This window comes from Hyaena hyaena, unplaced genomic scaffold (assembly GCF_003009895.1).
Source record: "Hyaena hyaena isolate Hyena2069 unplaced genomic scaffold, ASM300989v1 scaffold_535, whole genome shotgun sequence".
Lineage (NCBI taxonomy): Eukaryota > Metazoa > Chordata > Mammalia > Carnivora > Hyaenidae > Hyaena > Hyaena hyaena.
The window spans coordinates 569982-588713 of record NW_024081167.1 but is presented as its reverse complement, the minus strand read 5'-3'; the positions used below and the strand labels follow the sequence as shown (position 1 = coordinate 588713).

Sequence of the window (18732 nt, the reverse complement as noted above, 5' to 3'; positions counted from 1 at the left end):
CTTAAACTCTTTTTGCTTACCCTTCCTATCTACAAAATGGAGGTCATAACAGTAACAACCTCGGTTTGTGTGAGAATTGAATGATCTGAATGTAAAGCACTTAGAAGCAGCATAGGGTAGGCATCCAATAAATTGTGACCTGTTGTCAGTCACAGTAGTAGCAGTAGTATTTTAATCTATCTACCTACCTATCTATCTATTTTTATTTAAATCCAAGTTAGATAACACACAGTGTAGTCTGAGCTTCAGGAGTCGAACCCAGTGATCCATCTCTTACTTATGACACCCAGTGCTCATCTCAATAAGTGCCCTCCTTAATGCCCATTTAACCCATCCCCCTATTTTATTTTTTTTAAGTTTATTTTTTTAATTTATTTTGAGAGAGAGCTAGAGAGCAAGCAGGGGAGGAACAGAAAGTGAGAGGGACAGAGGATCCAAAGTGGGCTCTGTGCTGACAGCAGAGAGCCAGACGAGGGGCTCCAACTCATGAACCACGAGATCATGGCCTGAGCCCAAGTCAGACACTTAACTGACTGAGTCACCAGGAGCCCCTGATCATTTTTAAGATAGAATAGATTAAATATGTTAGTTTGAAAATTCTATCCCATGTGTCAAAAAAAAAAAAAAAAAAGGCTTGGTCATTTGCATAATTACTTTTAAGAAATCTTAGAAAATTTCCATCAGAATTTATAGTTAAAGGCTTCTGAGTAAAGTAACAAGGTACAAAAAATAGCCTTCTTTTACTTTTTGATTTTTTTTGTGTATTTCATTATTTTGTTCTTTACCACAATCTGTACCAGTTGAGAGAAAACCAAAGGAACTTTGGAAAAGCGAATAATAAAATATAACTTAGGGTTTATTGAATAGCTGAAATATCTCTTTATTCTGAACCTATACAGATAAAATGTTTCTTTCACAACCATCAAGAAATCTATGTCTAGCTCTATAAAGATTCTTAAGAATGCTAGTTTGAGTTATTCAGCCTGTAGTTTCACTTAATTGATTTTAAAATCTTACTTTAGCGTCTGTCAACATTTTCATATCTCTGTAGATTTATTGATATTTTCTCCTATTGTCATTGGAAAACCACTCGCAGGCCATTATCCCCCTGCCCTAATCACCCCAGGGTCAGGTACCAGACAACTGGGGGCAGCCCCTATCGCCAGAGCCACTGACATCATTCACGCTAGCCAGTCCTGAGCTTGTCCGTCCTGCTAAGCCATTCCTGCCTATGGAATTCCCTAACAAAGGCTCTTGCCCACATGTCATCCCACTCCCTCTGCCTTCTAACCAGTCTGGTGCTCTTCCATGTGGCCTGTGTGGGAACTGTGAGGAAAACACATGGCAGTCATCGCCTGATCTGTTGGCCTCACCACACCCGAAGAGCAGTGAAACCTACAATTTAAAGCACCTGGATCTGGGGCACCTGGGTGGGTCAGTCGGTTAAGCATCTGACTTCAGCTCAGGTCTCATGGTTTGTGAGTTCGAGCCCCACGTCCAGCTTTCTGTGCTGCCCACTTCAGATCCTCTGTCTCCTTCTCTCTCTGCCCCTCCCCAGCTTGCACGCTCTCTCTCTCTTTCTCTCTGTCTCTTTCAAAATTTAAAAAAAAGCATTTAAAAAAACAAACACCTGAATCTGTGTGCACCTATGTGGGAAAGAGAAAAACAAAATGGTTGTGTGTCTCTAATAGTCTAAACAATATTCGCAAAGTTCTTTAAAATTAATAACATACTGATGGTGTGCCTTTGGCTTTTTATAAAGACATTTCAAACTGGCATAGTTTTTAGTTTAGGATGGCATTATGTATTCCTCAGATAAAATATGTATTTTTGTTTATAGTTTCTTCTATATAGAAATATAGATGATTCTATTCCTAATATTTGGTTTCTCTACTATTTAAAATAATGACTCTTTTTCCTTTTCTATTTCAGTGAACAATTCAAGAAAACTTTATCGTACAAGGTAACCTTAAAAAGTTCTAGATGTCTTTAGAATATACTTTTTATTCCTTTATATATTTCCCCTCTCAAATTTCTAATGGGATATGTAATCTATAGTTATCTTGGAGTTACTCATCAATATGTAATATGGGGTATGGGGGACGCTTTGTTTTGGGGTGGTATTTTTTGTTTTGCAAATCAAGATTAATGTCCAAGTAGGTGTGAGATTTGCGAGAGGTCTGAGCGTTTACCCTGCAAGCTAACTTGTGAGCCTGCCACAGTGCCGTGAAGGCTGGCAGAGAGGAGACTTCCGAATCACAGACGCAAGGTAGCGGCCGGACTATCATCATTTTTGCATTGACCTCCCGAGACCCAGTTCCCCCTGGACAGCATGAAACAGGCCAGGTGACCCCTACACACACAGTGAGTTCCATTACAGGAGAGGAAAACTGAGCTCAGGAAAGCCAGGTGTTTTAAGGTGTAATTTTAAGCAGGCATTCCTGCCCTTTGCTCCGGAGGGACACAGTGTGTTGTTTCCAAAGCTGCTCCCTATACAGATGTCTTTGAGTCGATGATCTAGAACACAGGGAAATTTTTCTGTAAAAGTCAGCTGGTTATAAATATTTTAGGTTTTGTCCGCCACTTAATCTCCCATCCATTATACTTTGTCCTGGTCATTGTTGTTGCTTTTCTTGGTGGTGGTTTATGATCCTTTAAAATTGTAAAGACCTTTTTGGGGGGCACCTGGGTGGCTCAGTCCATGAAGCATCCGACTTCGGCTCAGGTGATGATCTCACAGTTTGTGAGTGCGAGCCCCCCATCGGGCTCTGTGCTGACAGCTCAGAGGCTGGAGCCTGTTTCGGATTCTATGTCTCCCTCTCTCTCTGCCCCTCCCCTGCTCATGCTCTGTCTCTGTCTCTCTGAAAAATAAATAAACATTAAAAAAACATTTTAAACTGTAAAGACCATTTTTAAGTTGAGAGCCATACAAGAAGAGGTCATAGGTTGGATTTGGCTTACAGGCCACCATTTGCCACCCCCTGGTCTAGAACCAAAGCAGCACCTCTACTCATAATGCATGAAGAAACACAAGAGACCCACAGAGAATTGTCTGTCAACAGTAGTCAGAACATTACAGAGTTTTGAGTCACCAATCTGAGCAAAACAGATTTCTGGCTTTCTGAATATCACCAGTAGCTAACTAATTGGTCCATAACGTGACATAATGCAATCTAAGAAATGGGAATGAAATTTGCCAGAAATACATGAATAATCCCATTAAAACTTCATAAACTAGTTTAGATTCTTAGTTCACTTCTTGCACAGACTCACTAAAAATACATAGCCTCATTTTATGTGCTAGCACCCATCTTTCAAGATTTTTTTCCTTCTCCATCCAACAGTGAAGTAGTGAGGGACTACTTCTATCACATTGGCACATATATCTCCTTCAACCTGGTTTATAACCCTTAAACATGTACCTCCAGCTCTGTCTCCCACCCTCTCCTTTCCCCCTCTTGCCCCCACATCTGAGGAACTTGAAGTGCTCATGCTTTCATCCAGAACCAGGCTTTTCCTTCCCTTCTGAAATTAAAGTCTGTATGTCTTGGGGAACTACCAGGTTTTTAGGGAGACATTAGGACCCCAGGAATTTTATTTTCATAAGATTCAAAACACTTTACCTTTCTCTTATAAGACCCTGGCAGTACAGTGGACAATGAGTTGAAAAATAAACTCAAATTAGGCCCCCATTTTTAATCCATCTTTGAGTGACACTAACTAAAAGCAAACTGAGAGGATGTGTGGAAAAAACCTAGGGCGATGAAGAGGTAGGATGCCACAGTCTCACGGGCTAGAGAAGAGTATAAATTTTGTAAAGAATAGAGACAGGGCACTCAGTCTCTTCCAGAGAAGAGAAAACTCACTGGTACCCAGTTCATCCTTGTCTCCTCCTTCTCCCACACCCCCAAAGGCTGCTTGGCCACCAGCCCTTTTGAGGGCCTCAGGTATAAAGGCTCTGGAGAAAAGTCTCAGCTTCTTGGATACTGTGGCAAGATGGTATCTCAGTATTTCTTGACTTAACCCTGATGGATGGCCTGCCAGCCAGAAGTAATGGATGTCTTAGCCAAATATATTGAGAGTCACTCTGGCAGTATTTTTCTCCACAGTTCAGTTCAGCCAGCAAACCTTTACTGACTTCCTACTATGTGCTGTCCCCTTTCAGAGTTTAACGACTGTGGGGGAGAACACACACACAAATAATTCCAGCAAATCTGGTGAGGCTTATCAGGACAAGAGAAACAAACCCTATCTGAGATGATTGCCTCACCATTAAGTGACTCTTAGTTTTCAAATGCAATCAAGACAAAGGGCATGCTTTTTCTTGCCTTCTCTTCAAATTACATCATTCTAAATCCTTCTTGTGCCCCTTTGTTGATGCCAGTTCATGGCTGCTAAATAAAAGTTATTCACTTGAACCATTTTATTAGCATCCTACCCATTGGCCACTAAATTTTATAATGAGCATTACAGTGTGTTTTTTTAATGCATAAAAATTGAGACAGAGGTAACCCTTCAAAAAGACCTAACATCACACAGTCACTTCAATTACCTTATGAAAAAATGGAGGCCTCGAATTGAATGTACAAAAGACTAAGTTAGGGACAAAGAGGGATCGGAGTTCAACCTTTTGCGAAGCTGACAGGTGAGATCATTTACACCCTTGGAAACTGCAGCTGTTCTGAATGAACAGTTGTCACGGGAGCACTGCAGTCCTCTCACTCTGCCTGATCACTCACCTGTGGCTGCTTGCAGATTTCAGAATGCCTTGCAGACTCGTCAGCTCTCTGCCTGCCGCCATAGAGTCTCGTTCTTTTTGCATGAATGCAGTCTTTCCCAACATTGTTAAGCAGAACAACTCTCCCTCCCACTCTCTCAAGTCATCCGTATGGTTGGCTTGAAACCAGAAATCGATATGGCTCCGGAAGCCTTTTGGAGTGAGAGGAGAGTGAGTGAGCCGGCCTCCTCTCCTCCAAAGGGACATGGGAAGAATCCAGAAAAGTGTAGGAGTAGCCGGCACTTTGCTGGGTATCCTGGAGAACTACAGAGACCACAAACGATGATGATCTTCTACAGTACGTCCTTTTCCTTCAGTAATAGGAAGAAAAGCCACTTAGACTGTCTTCTTAGAGCCACATTCCTGAGATTCAAATTTTATTACAGGAAAAATAGAAGTGAACTTTAGGTCTTTTAGTTTAACCACATGATAGTCACAAATTGTGACCATATTTGAGCTAAAAGCAACTGGTGAAACGGCCCTGAGGATTCTCCTTGCACCTGTTCGTAAGAACTTCATCTGAAAAACAGTCTGCTTGAAGGGAAAAGGTTATTGAGTGCCATTTTCTGAAAATGTGTTTCCTTTAGCAGTATCACGTATGCAGTACTTTATTCAATTAAAAATGAGGTGGCTTTTATAATTTTCACAATGTTGAAGCAGAAGAATAAAACAGACTCGCATTCTATTGCTTTTTCTTTTAGGAACACATGATTCTGTGCAGATTTGCGGATCAGACAGCTGTCCAGCTTCCAGCGCAGCGAAGGCTCATAGGTATGTGTTTTCACAGAGCAGCTGGTGAGTAGATTATGCCTAGGAACGAATGGACTGGCTCTATCTGGAGAAAACTGGTCCATTTATCAACAAGGAACTAAAGTTTGTTTTTTCCAAAAAAGGCCATCCATATTGAAAAGGGCTTTGTGACTGTAAGAGTATTTTATCCCATTTTTGTTAACATTAATACTTTTAAATTCATTTTCAATATTCGTACATTGTGTAGAATTATGTCCTTACTGTTATGAACAAACTGAAGGATCTGTCAAAGGCCACAGAGGAAAATAATAAAGATGGGAAAATCAACTATGCATGCCAAAATTAACGCATTAAAAAATATATAAGCAAGGATGATAAAGTTTTCTTTCTTGGTAAAAAGTTATGCTTATGTATTACTAATCATAGACCAGTTTATTGGACATCTGTAATAGTAAACATTACCATGGAATTGGAAGACCTACAATAACATTGCAAGTTTAAATAATGAATTTATCCAAGACTTTGTTTTAACACAAGAAATCACATTTAGAAGGACAATAGTGGCTAACAGTGCACATTTAAGCACTGAGTGAAATGCCCTTCCCATTATCTCAGCAAATTCTAATGAAAATACTTTTGGGATATGTACTATTATTTAGACTTTACAGATGAAGGAACTAGGACAAAAGCCTGTCCAGGATCCTTTACCCAGTAGGTGATGGAGTCACACTATGAACCCAAAGTATTTGATTCCAGACATGAAGCTCCTATCCACTTTTGCAATGCTTCCCAGTGCTGGAGTCCCATCACTGGAAGGCAGGGTTGCAAAATTAGGGCATGAGATGATTGAGTGGAATCAAAAATAAAGCCCCACATTGGAGGCCATCATAGTATATTGGAAAACAGATGGCTGTTTCTTGGCTGGGCACCAGATGTGGTAATTAGCTTGCATCCAGGGACTGTATTGTATGAGAAGCAGTTATCTTTAAACTCTAAAGTCAAAGTCAGCATAGCAAGATACACATTTAGAGAGGCATTTGAGACCTGAGCCTGAAGGAAGAAGTGATTTCCTTCTCCTTCTCACACTCTGGAGCATAAACATATGGGAAAAGCTCTTCCTCTTTCCTGCCTGCAACCTCTGTCTTCTTCCCATTCTTTTTCTCTCCTCTCTTCCCCATTGCCAACACTTTGACTTTGTCAAGTGTACATTTTGAATGTTCAGGGAGCGCTGGAAGGTTAAGTTGCTGGAGTTGAACAGGAGGAGTGGCGTCTGGCATGATCACTGGTATGAGGCAAGGGAAAGTCAGGTTCAAAGTCATAGACTCCATCAAATGTCAGCATCTGTACTTTGCATGGGCCATACTTTTGTTCTATGAACATTGTAGGAAGCTTCCCAGGGCCCAAAAGGTAGATTCCCAACAATCGAATTTCAGTTGTAAAGATACTTCAACATGTGAAAACATGAGATTCTTCTACGTAATAGAAAAGGAAAAATTAACTGGACTGGGATCAAAGCCAAGGATAAATGAGCTGCAGTGTAAGCCCAGGGTGGGTACTGAAGGAATGCAGGGCATCTATACTGACAGAGAATGTTTCATTTTAAACTTAAGAGTAGATGGGTGTGGGGGGAACCTTTACAGATGTCTTAAAGGACAAACAGTATTTTAAGGGAAACAATGTCAGCCACAGGACCGTTGATGAATAGAGGGTGATTTCACCTGCATGGAATTCAAGACATCTCTCTTTATATCATTTCATTTCTAACATAGTGCATCCTTTTTGGCGTAGGGGCTTTTAAGGTAAAAGGACAAAATAAACAGTTTAAACCTGAGTGTCTCATTGCCAATTCTTACCTACTCATTTCCCCTTCCTTGGTTTTCCTGTGAGGGTTTTTCTGTCTTCCATAGAACTTCTCTGTTTCAGTTATTTGGCTTCACTACTGAAGCTGCATAAGTCCAGTAGTTCCTGCAGACATTCAAGTAAAGTATTTAAAAATAATGTTTAGTCATTATTATAATTAGGGAAAATGGAATGAAGTTCTGCATAGTCAGTAACCTCTTGGAGGATGAAATTCATGTATTGAATTTAAAGGAATTGAAATGAATAAAAGTAAACCATAGCTTTGAACGTATTCAACTTCAAATCATTTTTATTTCCAGACCTACCTTTAACATAGAAATTAGCATTTGCCAAAGGAACACAAATTAGCTGCTTTGCTTGCCAGGCAGATTTTCTCTTTTGTTTTCCAAAGATTACAAAGAAAACCGAATACCACTCTTTTATAGGGATGCAAGAGTTCTGAAAATTGATTACATTATACTCAACCTGAAAGAACCAACAGACTATTAAGAATTTTCGCAAATATTTTCTGTTTCTCGTTTTTCCTTGTCCTAAAAATTCCACTTTCAAATGTATTATGTCTCTCAGGTGACTCATAGTCAGCATGATACTTTAGCACTTTAATTTTTTTTTAATTTTTTAAAAATATTTTTTATTTATTTTTGAGAGAGAGAAACAGTGCGAGCAGGGGAGGGTCAGAAAGAGAGGGAGACACAGAATCCAAAACAGGCTCCAGGCTCTGAGGAGCTGTCAGCACAGAGCCTGTCACGAGGCTTGAACCCACGGACCATGAGATCATGATCTGAGCCAAAGTTGGACGCTTAACTGACTGAGCCACCCAGGCACCCCTCAGCATGATACTTTAAGTATTATTAAAGATAGATGCCATTTTCCCCTAATACTACAGGTAATATATTTTCACAGGAAATGCAGAGACCAGGTCTTAAAATGTATTTCTAGCCAAAGTGGGAAATAGGATCTGTAGTCTATATTTAAGGTTTATTTATGAATACATATTAAAAAGTAAACATTCTCTAAGTCATCAGCAGACATAAATCTGTGAAAAGTCATATGTAATTGTCTTGTGTCCATACCGATCAAGAATGAAGTTGAAAGAGACCAAAGAGGACTTGGGAGCATATAGCATTCCCCAGGTACTTGTAGATTTTATCACTGTGTAGAGTCCCTTAGACAAACTGAAATTGAATTGTTCGATGTAGGATGTCTCATGATACCATTTTACTGTATTTCAGGAAAACAGTGCATGTGCCTGGTGGATCTGGATCGAGCAAGAGCTGCAGAAGAACGTGGTTACTCGGTTCAAGTAATATCCATGGAGCCAGAGAGCTGCTCTCCCAAAAATAACATGATCGTGGGAGTCCCCATTTAGGAGGAGATACTCACATTTGATGTTTTGCCATCCGTCTTCATGATGAAAGCCCAGTGGCACTTAGGAGGTTCTTGGCATAGCTAGCAAACAGCATTAGCCATCTTGAACTGATTGTGCTCAGGAAGGAAAGCAGCAGGAAAATCATGGAAGAAAGGCTGCCTGCAAAGCATCACAAATGCTCTTGTAATGTATGATTAAGGACTGCTGGTTTTCATGGTGAGAATCCCCTGAAGTCTCAGCTGCCAACAGAATAATACTCAGCAGTGGAAGTTCCATCCCTGGAATAACAATTTCCTTCTCAATTCCCAGCTTTTCTGATCTTGCCAATGTGATGTTCGGTTCAGAACAATTAATCAAAGCCATTGTGAGCATTGCAGCCTTTGTAATCATTTAGATATTCAGATGGAGACCAGAACTAGATTCGGCGGGATTTACTGGTTGGTGGGTTGTATTTTTAACAATTGGACTTTTTCTATAGTTTTTAAAAATATTTCATCAGGCTATTACAGTATAGTTAACTTTTTAAGCTAGAGTGAGTTGGATTTGTATCTCATTTCATATACTTCCTTGAATATATTTCCCATGAATTACCAAATGAGATCATTACCGGTTCAAACATTTAATATGAAGACATAAAATAATCGCAGCAAATTTCTCATTATGGAAACGTGTAATTTGGACATAAATTCTAACTAACCAGTAAATACATTGATCAATTGATTCAAGTTTGTAAATAATTATTGAAGATCCATTATTTTCAAGATCTGACCTACATTCTTCTAAGGGCACAAAGATGAGCTATAAGAAACAAGATAGTTTGCCTATGGAAAAATCATGGAAAAGAAAAATTAATGAATTAGTTAAGTTCTGTATGTCATAATATAATGTATGGTCACAAGATTTGTTTTTGAGGTATCATATCTTTTAGTTACATTATTTTGGTAAGACTTATTGAATATCGATTGAATATAGTGCAGAGTTTGGAAGCTTCTTTGAATATTTCTCCCTTCTCACATTCTCCTTATTCCACCAGCCACAGTTTTTAAAGACAGGTGGCATTTCCTTTCTCACATGCTGCTAATTACTTAGCTTTTACATGTCTTGGGTTATTCCATTTGAGATGAGATTTATTTCATTGATTTTGATGTTTTCAACCCCTGTATGACACATGCCAAGAGGAAAAAGGACTTTAATAAACAACTCTTTCCTCAGTGTGGGCTAAAATGCAGGAATAATTTATTCAGGGGAGGGAGGGCTGAATTCTTGTTTTCTGAGATGAAATTTAAGAAAAGAATTAATCTTTTAGAGTAAGCCCTGAGTATTTTATTCATTTTTACCTAGACGTACCATGCTCTTTTATCCTGGGCTTTCTTTTTTAAATGGAAGTATAACTTACAGACAATAAAATAACAGGTTTTAAGAGTTTAGTTTGAGAAGTTTTGACAAACTGCCATGTAACTGCTGCCAGAAATAAGATATAGGGTATTTCCACGAGCCCAGAAAGTTCTCTCATATCTCTTTCTGTTCAGTTTCACCTACCCCACAGGCAACTTCTTTCTGATTTCTATCACCCTCTATTTTTTCTGCCTATCTTCATCTTTCATATAAATGAAATCATGTAGTATGTAGTCTTCTGACTCTAGCTGCTTTTGCCCAATAGGATATTTTTTGAAAAACACCCACATAGATGTGTATCAATAGTTTCTTCCTATTCTTAAGTAATATTCTATTATATAAATTTATCAGAATGTATTTATTCATTCTCCTATTGATATTTATTTGGATTATTTCCACTTTGAAAATATAAATAAGGCCTACAAATATTTTTGTACAAGTCTTTTTGTGGACACGTTTTCATTTCTCTTGGATAAATACCTAGTGGTAGAATTGCTGTGTCATTGAATAAATGAATGTCAATTGCCAAACAATTTTCCAAAGTGGTTGTACCATTTTATATTCCCACCAGCAATATATAAAAATTCTAGTTCCTCACATCCTCATAGCATTTGATATTTTGGCCTTTTTTTATTTTAACCATTCTAGTGGACATGAAATAGTACCTCATTGTGGTTTTAATTTTCCTTTCTCAGATGACTTACTGATATTAAGCATCATTTGTAAAGTGAATGTTTAAGTCTTTTACTCATTTTTAAAATTAGATCAATTGTCATTTTTTATTGTTGGTTTATAAAGGATTCTTTATATATATTCTGGTTAAAAGTTCTTTGTCAGATATATATATTGAAAATGTTTCTCCCAGTCTGTGGCTTACCTGCTCATTTTCATAATAATTGCTTTAATTTTCAGAAAGCCTAATTTAAGTGTTTTTACTGGCTAATGTTTTCTGTGTCCTCTATAATAAATCTTTACCTACTCTGAGATTATGAAGATTTTTCCTATGTTTTCTCATAGAAATTTTATGGTTTTAGCTTTTTACATTTAGGTCTATGATCCATCTCATATCAATATTCACATACAGGTAGTTAGGTTTTGAGGAATATACATTCGTTTTAGCACCATTTATTTAAAAACCTTTTTTTTCCCTTTGGATTGACTTGGTATCTCAGTTGAAAATCAATTGGTATATATGTATGTCTATGAAGCTTCTAGTCTGTTCCATTAATTTGTTTGATTACTGTAGCTTTAAAGTAAAAATTTTCTTTTTCTTTATAAAAAGATTTTAAGTTATCTCTATACCCAATGTGGGGCTCAGACTCACAACCCTGAGATCAAGAGTTGCACTCTCTACTGACTGAGCCAGCCAGGTGCCTCACCAATTTTATTTTTCATTGTCCACATTGTTTTGTTGTTCTAGATCCACTGTGTTTCCATATAAATTTTTTTTAATTGGCTTATCAATTTCCTTAAAACAAAAATAGCCTGCTGGGATTTTTGGTATTGTCTGGAATCTTTAGATCAATTTAGGGAAAATGAACACATTAACAATACTGAGTCTAATAATCTATAAACATAATATATCTTTCCATATATTTAGGTCTTCTTTAGTTACTCTCACTAATGTTTTATGATTTTCAATATAGATGTTACATTTATTATTTTTTTAAAGCTCATTTATTCTAGCTTTATTTTTTTAAATTTTTTTAATGTTTTATTTATTTCTGAGAGAGAGAGAGAGACAGCGCAAGCAGGGGAGGGTCAGAGAGAGAGGGAGACATAGAATGCGAAACAGGCTCCAAGCTCTGAGCTAGTTGTCAGCACAGAGCCCGACGCGGGGCTTGAACCCACACACCGTGAGATCATTACCTGAGCTGAAGTTGTGCGCTTAACTGACTGAGCCACGCAGGTGCCCCAATGTTATATTTATTATTATTTGATAGTTTTGATGCCATTACCTTAAGTCTTTACATGTTGTTAATGTACTACTCAGAATAGCCTCCTCTTATCCCTCCCATTAACTTAAGCCCATTCACACTTCTGATCTTAGACCTGACCTCCCAAGGGAAGCCTTTCATAACTTCCCTGGAGTTAGGTACCTGCTACAGAATGGGTACCATCCAGAAGAGTCTTCTTCATCCACTCCAGTTGACTCAAAGCACCCTTCCCAAAGCCCACATGTTAAGTATGGCGAATAAAAAAGGAGGTGACTCCACTGTTTTCCCACCCTTGTTCTCAGGCATGAAATTCTCCAACTGCGATGGCTGCGGCCAGTCATACATAAGGGTATTAATGATTGCCCTTAGAACACGAGTTTTCTGTGTAAATCCTTTCCAAGGCTCCTTCTCAGCCAGGGCAAATAAAAGAGGTTGGATGCTGGCAGTAGGAAGGCTGTGCAATGACAACAATCCCGGCAAGTGACCTGGTTTCACCCCTACACTTGTCGATCAAAAGCAAAGCTGCTCCTCACTGATCTCTCTTCCCCACAGTTGTAATATTAGAAGCCAGAGATCATCTTTCATTGACTTTCAAGACTGACTCAGAGATAGAGAAATATAATTATTAATGACTAAACAATTTTATCTTATTTAGGGAGACATTTCAGATGTATTAGAAACCAAAATATTTTTGGAGCACATATGCAGAATAGCATGTGAATAACAATAATTAAACATTTCATCTCATTCTCAAGATTTTGGCTGCAGGTGTTACCCACTCCATGGTTCAAGAAAATTGCCATTAATAGAACTTCCACATATGCTTGTTTTTCTATTGGTTTTCCTAATAAAATTAGAGATATGTTCCTGTGGAAGCAATATAATTAAATCATTAAAAAGGAAGCAATAATTTTTTTAAGTTACAATTTTAAAAAACAGATGCTCGGAGTGCCTGGGTGGCTCAGTCAGCTAAACATCCAACTTTGGCTCAGGTCATGAACCCAGGTTCGTGGGTTCCAGCCCCGTGTCAGGCTCTGTGCTGACAGCTCAGGCCCTGAGCCTGCTTCAGATTCTGACTCCCTCTCTCTGCGCCTGCTCCTCTCGTATTCTGTTTCTCAAAAATAATTAAATATTAAAAAAAATTTTAAACAGTCTCTAATACAAAGTAGGTAGGCATTTTTTTTTCATGTTTATTTTTGAGAAAGAGAGAGAGAGCAAGCAAGTGGGCCATGAGCAGAGAGATAGGGAGACAGAGAATCCGAAGCAGGCTCTGCACTGTCAGCACAAAACCCAACGTCGGGCTCAAACTCATGAACATGTCGGGCTCAAACTCAAGACCATGACATGAGCTGAAGTCAGAGACTTAGGTTATTGAGCCACCCAGGTGCCCAGTAGTCAGGCATTTTTGAATAGCTATTTCTTATACACCAGAGATACATGTCTTTTGAAGAAAAACTAGAAAACACAGCTATACAAGAGGAAAAAATTTTAAATCACTGTTAATACTTTGTTTTTATCTTCATAGACTTAGCTCTATACACACACAGACACACACACAGAGATTTATTTAACAAACACTAACACAGTATTTAATATTTGCTAGGCACTATTCTAAGTAAGTCCTTTGTTATTAATAACTCATTTTCAATCCTCATAATGACACTAAGATCTAGATACCATTACTGATCTTATTTTATACAAACTAAGGCCAATGTTTCATAGTAGAGCAGACCCAGATATGAACTCAGCTAGCAGTTGGCAGAGCTTAGAATCTATTTCAGGCTCTTTAGCAATCCAATTGGGATAGGCTAAGATATGCTACAGTAACAAAATCTCTCTGCCTTTTGAAGTTCTACATAAGAAAGATGTACTTTTTACTCATACCCATCCAAACCAGCTGTGACTCTACACCACGTTATCTTTACACCTGACCAAGAAGCCTTTTAGGAAACTAGGTGGTCTTGGGGAAGAGGAAAACAGACATGGCAAACTAAATGGCTACTAAAGATTCTGCTCAGATGTGATACACTTCACTTCCCTCCGTTTGTTGACTAAAGCAAACTACATATCCCTTCCAGCATTTTACAGAGTGGGGATGTACAACCTTGGTGGACAGGAGTTACAGATTATTGCAAACAATACGACCAACAGTGTAGTTGTAGAAGAAAGAGAAGAGGAGGAAAAGGAAAAGAAAAGCAGAAAAAAGGCCATGCATCTTCCAGTTTAGAAATGGAGATTCTGAATGCAATTGACTTGGAGTAGGGCATATTAGGAATCCATCAAAGAGGAAAGACATGTGCCACATGCTTTGTTCTGTGGACTTTTCACACTCGCTTTTGGGAAGGAACTTTCCAAAAAAACACTGAAAGGAGCTATTTTCTATTATTATACAAGATTGAAGAAACTTCTATTGGAGTTTCAGATTTGCAAATTCTGCCCTCTATATCAAAGTGCTTGATCTGTAATGCCAACTATTCCTTTAGGAAGGTATGAGTTTCTGTTCCTATGAATGTATGAAGATTCATATTCCTGCATCTTTAACTAACACAGGCATTATCAGATTTTTGTTTTAATCTTGGCCAACTTAATGGCAAAAATGGTATTTTGTTTTGATATTCATTCTTGAAATTATTCATGTGATTGCACATTTTTACATGGTTTTTGACAATTTATATTTTGTGAATTGCCTATTCATCAATTCATTAATTTAATCAACACATCTATTGATCTCTTGCTTTGAGTCCAAGTATTGCATCCTTATTTATTTGTTTGTTTATTTATTTAGTTAGTTAGTTTTGAAAGAGAGAGAGAGTGCAAGTGAGCCAGAGGCATAAAGGGAAAATCCCACAGGAGACAGAGAGAGAGAGAGAGAGAGAGAGAGAGAAGCAGTCACTCAGGGCTTGTGTTTTTACCTGAAGTAGGGCTTGTGCTCACCCATTGTGGGGCTCATGTTCATTCAATGCAGGGCACAAACTCTCCCGAAGCAGGGCACAAACTCCCAAACCAGGAGATCATGACCTAAGCTAAAGTCAGATTCTTAACCAACTGGGCCACCCAGGCACCCTTTCATCCACATTTCTTACTCATTTTTCATCTGCTATTTTAATCTTTCATATAAAAATTAGTAAAGGCTTATTAATGGATTAAAAACTTTTTGTTAATTGCATTACATTTTTTTAATTGGACTTTATGGAGGAAGGTATTGTTTTTGTTTTGCTACTAAAATTTTAAAATACAGGGACACCCAGGTATCTCAGTCAGTTGAGCGTCTGACTTCAGCTCAGGTCATGATGTTTGTAAGTTCAAGCCCTGCATCGGGTTGTATGCTGACAGCTCAAAGCCTGGAGCCTCTTCACATTCTGTGTCTTCCTCTCTCTCTCTGCCCCTCCCCTACTTGTTTTCTCTCTCTCTCCCTCTCTTTCAAAAATAAATAAAAAATTAAAAAAATAAAATATATCCACCTATATTTTGGTATTCTAATTCTTTAATAGTTTTAGTTTTTACACTTAAATATGAATCCCAACAAGTATTTCTTCTGATGGGTGGTTTGAGGTAGAAATCTAATATTTATTTTCTTATTAGTTAGTTTCACATATATTTATACAAATCCAACTTTTTCCATTAATTTGAGAAGCCTTTTGTACACTAAGTATACTTGGGACATTTTTCACTTTTATTATTTTCTATTGGATGCTTGTACCAGAATCATGCTCACTAAATTATTACAGCTTTATAATACATTTTGAAATAACAGGGTAAATTTTATTTTGGATGGTAATATAAAAAGTTTATGACCTAAGACACAGAGAATGTTGTGAACTTCTTCTGTAATTATAGCCTGTAGTTCAAAATAGACACACATTTTCCTAAAGAAGGGAACGATAATTTTAATTAGATTCTCAAAAGGATACATGACCACAAATAAAATTAAGTATCACTGATCTAAGGGAAGGGGAAGTATAATAGAATTCAATGTTCTGCACTAAAGAATTAGCCAAACATTAGAATCTTTTTTCAATATTTACAATAAAAGAATCATTATTTGCTTTTTCACGGTGCTCCAAAGAAGCTGGGTTTTATTCATTTGTGTTCATTCACATTTAGGTCTAGTTAATGTGACCCAAGTAACAACAGTTTATAATCAAGCAAGTAGAAGCAAAATTCAGCAACACACAAAGGAGAATGTTTACTGGATGACTGACCTAACAGGCCCTGAAAATTTCTATAATGTGAGTCAGATACTGTGTCAGCTGCTGTCACTTCCTAGAAGAAGACTTTCTGCCCAACTAATCTTAAGTGACCTCCTCTAGTTCCTCTGGCTCCTCATAATACGTCTGCGTGTGTCTGTTACGTGTTCCTCAGCAGAATCTAAGCTCCAAGCCATCTGTTTTATCCACCATTATGTTTTCAGTATTTAATCCAATGTGAGGCACACAGTAAGAATTCAGTAAATATTTATAGAATGAATATTATATTAACATCTTCAATGCGGGGCAAAAATACATATGAGGCTTCCCTTCCCTCTCTGCAGACATATATCCAGGCATCAGGCATGTGGGACTTTTGTATTGTTTTTTGGTTTGTGTTGTCTTTATTTTGTGTAATATTGTAAGATACATTTAGCAAATCCAATGCTAATGACTAAGAGTGATAGTTAACTGCCTATGTCATCTGAATAGTTTTTATGAAGAAGTTATTTCCCTGTCCATGGAGCAAAAGGAAAAAGGGAATGTGTTTAAGTTAAAGAGATAAAGTGCTCAAAGTTTGATATTTTCCATGATAAACCCGTCCCAGCATAGAGCATGGCTCAAGTGAGGCGCTTACTAAATATCTGTTAAATGATACTAAGTGACCATAAAGAAAGAAAATGGTGGAATGTGCAATCTTTAGGGAGATGCCATCTCTGTCACTAGAGCTGCTTCAGTGAGAAAAGGAAAGCTTGCTCGTCACACATCTGACAACAGGGCTCAGTCACAGATCACTTCTCACCATCTGTCTGCATTTCAGTCTAAAAGGGAGCATATACAAAGCCTCAGAGTCCCACGGACTCTTTTTCCCATAGGATGCTCACTCCTTGGTATACAATGGCTCACTCAATTATCTGAGAATATAGATAGCTGGGTATAATTTTGGAATGCAGCATACATTTTGTTGAGAACAACAACCATATCCCGTAAGAAGCTCTCAAGAACTAGGAAACAGTAAGCTAAAACTTCTTGGATAGGAAAGGAAATCCAGCATAGGGATAAAAATTTGCCATAGATAGTTAAAACATGGTTTCAAAACTTAACCAACTAGGAGTTGGTTATATATATAATAGTAATAAAGCTGAATTTTATGCATGATCAAATTTACTTCACTACAAATTTTCAGCGGTCATTTTGTTTATTTCTCTGATTGAATCCTGTTATTCAGATTAGATTCTTCATAAATCACACACAGGTTTCTTTGAATTTAATGAGACTAAAAATACATAGTACATTCCTGGCTAAACAGCAACTGCTCTACCCTGACCACATTTTGAATTTAGAACTCCCGCAGTGCGGCAAGATGGCGGTGATACTCTGAGTAGGTGTCCAGCTGACTACTTGAAGGCATGTTTGCTGCTGAATGAAGAGCAGTCACTTCGGAAAGGCATCTGTGTGTGTATCTGGGGACGTGAAAGAAGCTTGTGGGCAGAGAGGAAACAATGCATGTAAATTAAGATAGCGAGTTTTCCCCTCGGTCTCACCATACAAGAGCATCTGCACCTTATGTCTAGAATTATACAACTAGAAATAGTTTATGTGGCCAAATTATGAATTTCAACAACTTTAGTAAATTAAACTCCCAAATTTCCTAACAGACTAGAGTTGATCTGACTTTTAAAGACATCCAGAGCAAGACATCTTACCTTCTCTCTCAATAAATCTGTGGTGTATTTTCCATATCTTACCTCAAGGAAATTCCATTTTTAGCCACATTCTTTGTGCTACATTTAAAATGCATCTCAGGTGCTTTATGTCAGTGAAAAGGAACAACAGCTGTGAACTAAACTTTCCTTGTCTTAAATTTGAATGTGCTTCAAAAGTATGAATTTGATCCCATGTTTTAGTATTGTTTGTATGGTGTGTCAGAATTAGCATCAGTCTGAACCGTCCTAATTTTAACTTTTGAGTCTTATTTCCAAAATCTTTCACTATTTCTAAGACTCCCTTCCAAACCTCGCCCAATTTCCACCTCCTCCTTGGCTGTAAATCTTGGATGCGTTAACAGAAAGAAGTAAGTAATCTGAAGAGAATAATTAATGCCAATTATTCTCTTAATTATCTAAAGCTTTCTAAGTCTTAATGTTTTGGGCAGAGGAAGGCCTTGCCTTGTTCTTGGTCCTTAAAATAGTCTTGGCTATTCCTGCCCTTTTGCTCTTTCATCTAAAATTTAAGATCTGCTTGTCATGGTCCATGAAAAAGATATATTGGAGCTGCATTGAATTTAGAGATTGCTTAGGGAAGAATTAACATCTTAACAATGTCTAGTCTTCTTATTCCTGTACATGGTGCTATATATGAACAAGGTAGTTTTCTTCAATTCCAACTTTATCACATACAGATTGCTGATTTTAGCAAACACTCTTTCTATATCTGCTGAGGTGACCATCTGGCTTT

At 37.8% G+C, this 18732-nt stretch overlaps 1 protein-coding gene across 3 annotated transcripts in view; it reads left to right on the top strand.

Annotated features, from left to right (window-relative positions):
• GSTCD (glutathione S-transferase C-terminal domain containing) overlaps positions 1-9129 on the top strand; it is a 138723-nt gene extending 129594 nt beyond the window's left edge. For all 3 annotated transcript variants that reach the window (XM_039255608.1, XM_039255609.1, XM_039255611.1), the window contains exons 10-12: positions 1933-1963; positions 5479-5548; positions 8620-9129. In XM_039255608.1, the coding sequence (XP_039111539.1) occupies positions 1933-1963; positions 5479-5548; positions 8620-8756 (238 nt within the window). In that variant the 3' untranslated portion in view covers positions 8757-9129. The remainder of the gene's footprint in view (positions 1-1932; positions 1964-5478; positions 5549-8619) is intronic.
• Positions 9130-18732: the final 9603 nt, after the last annotated feature.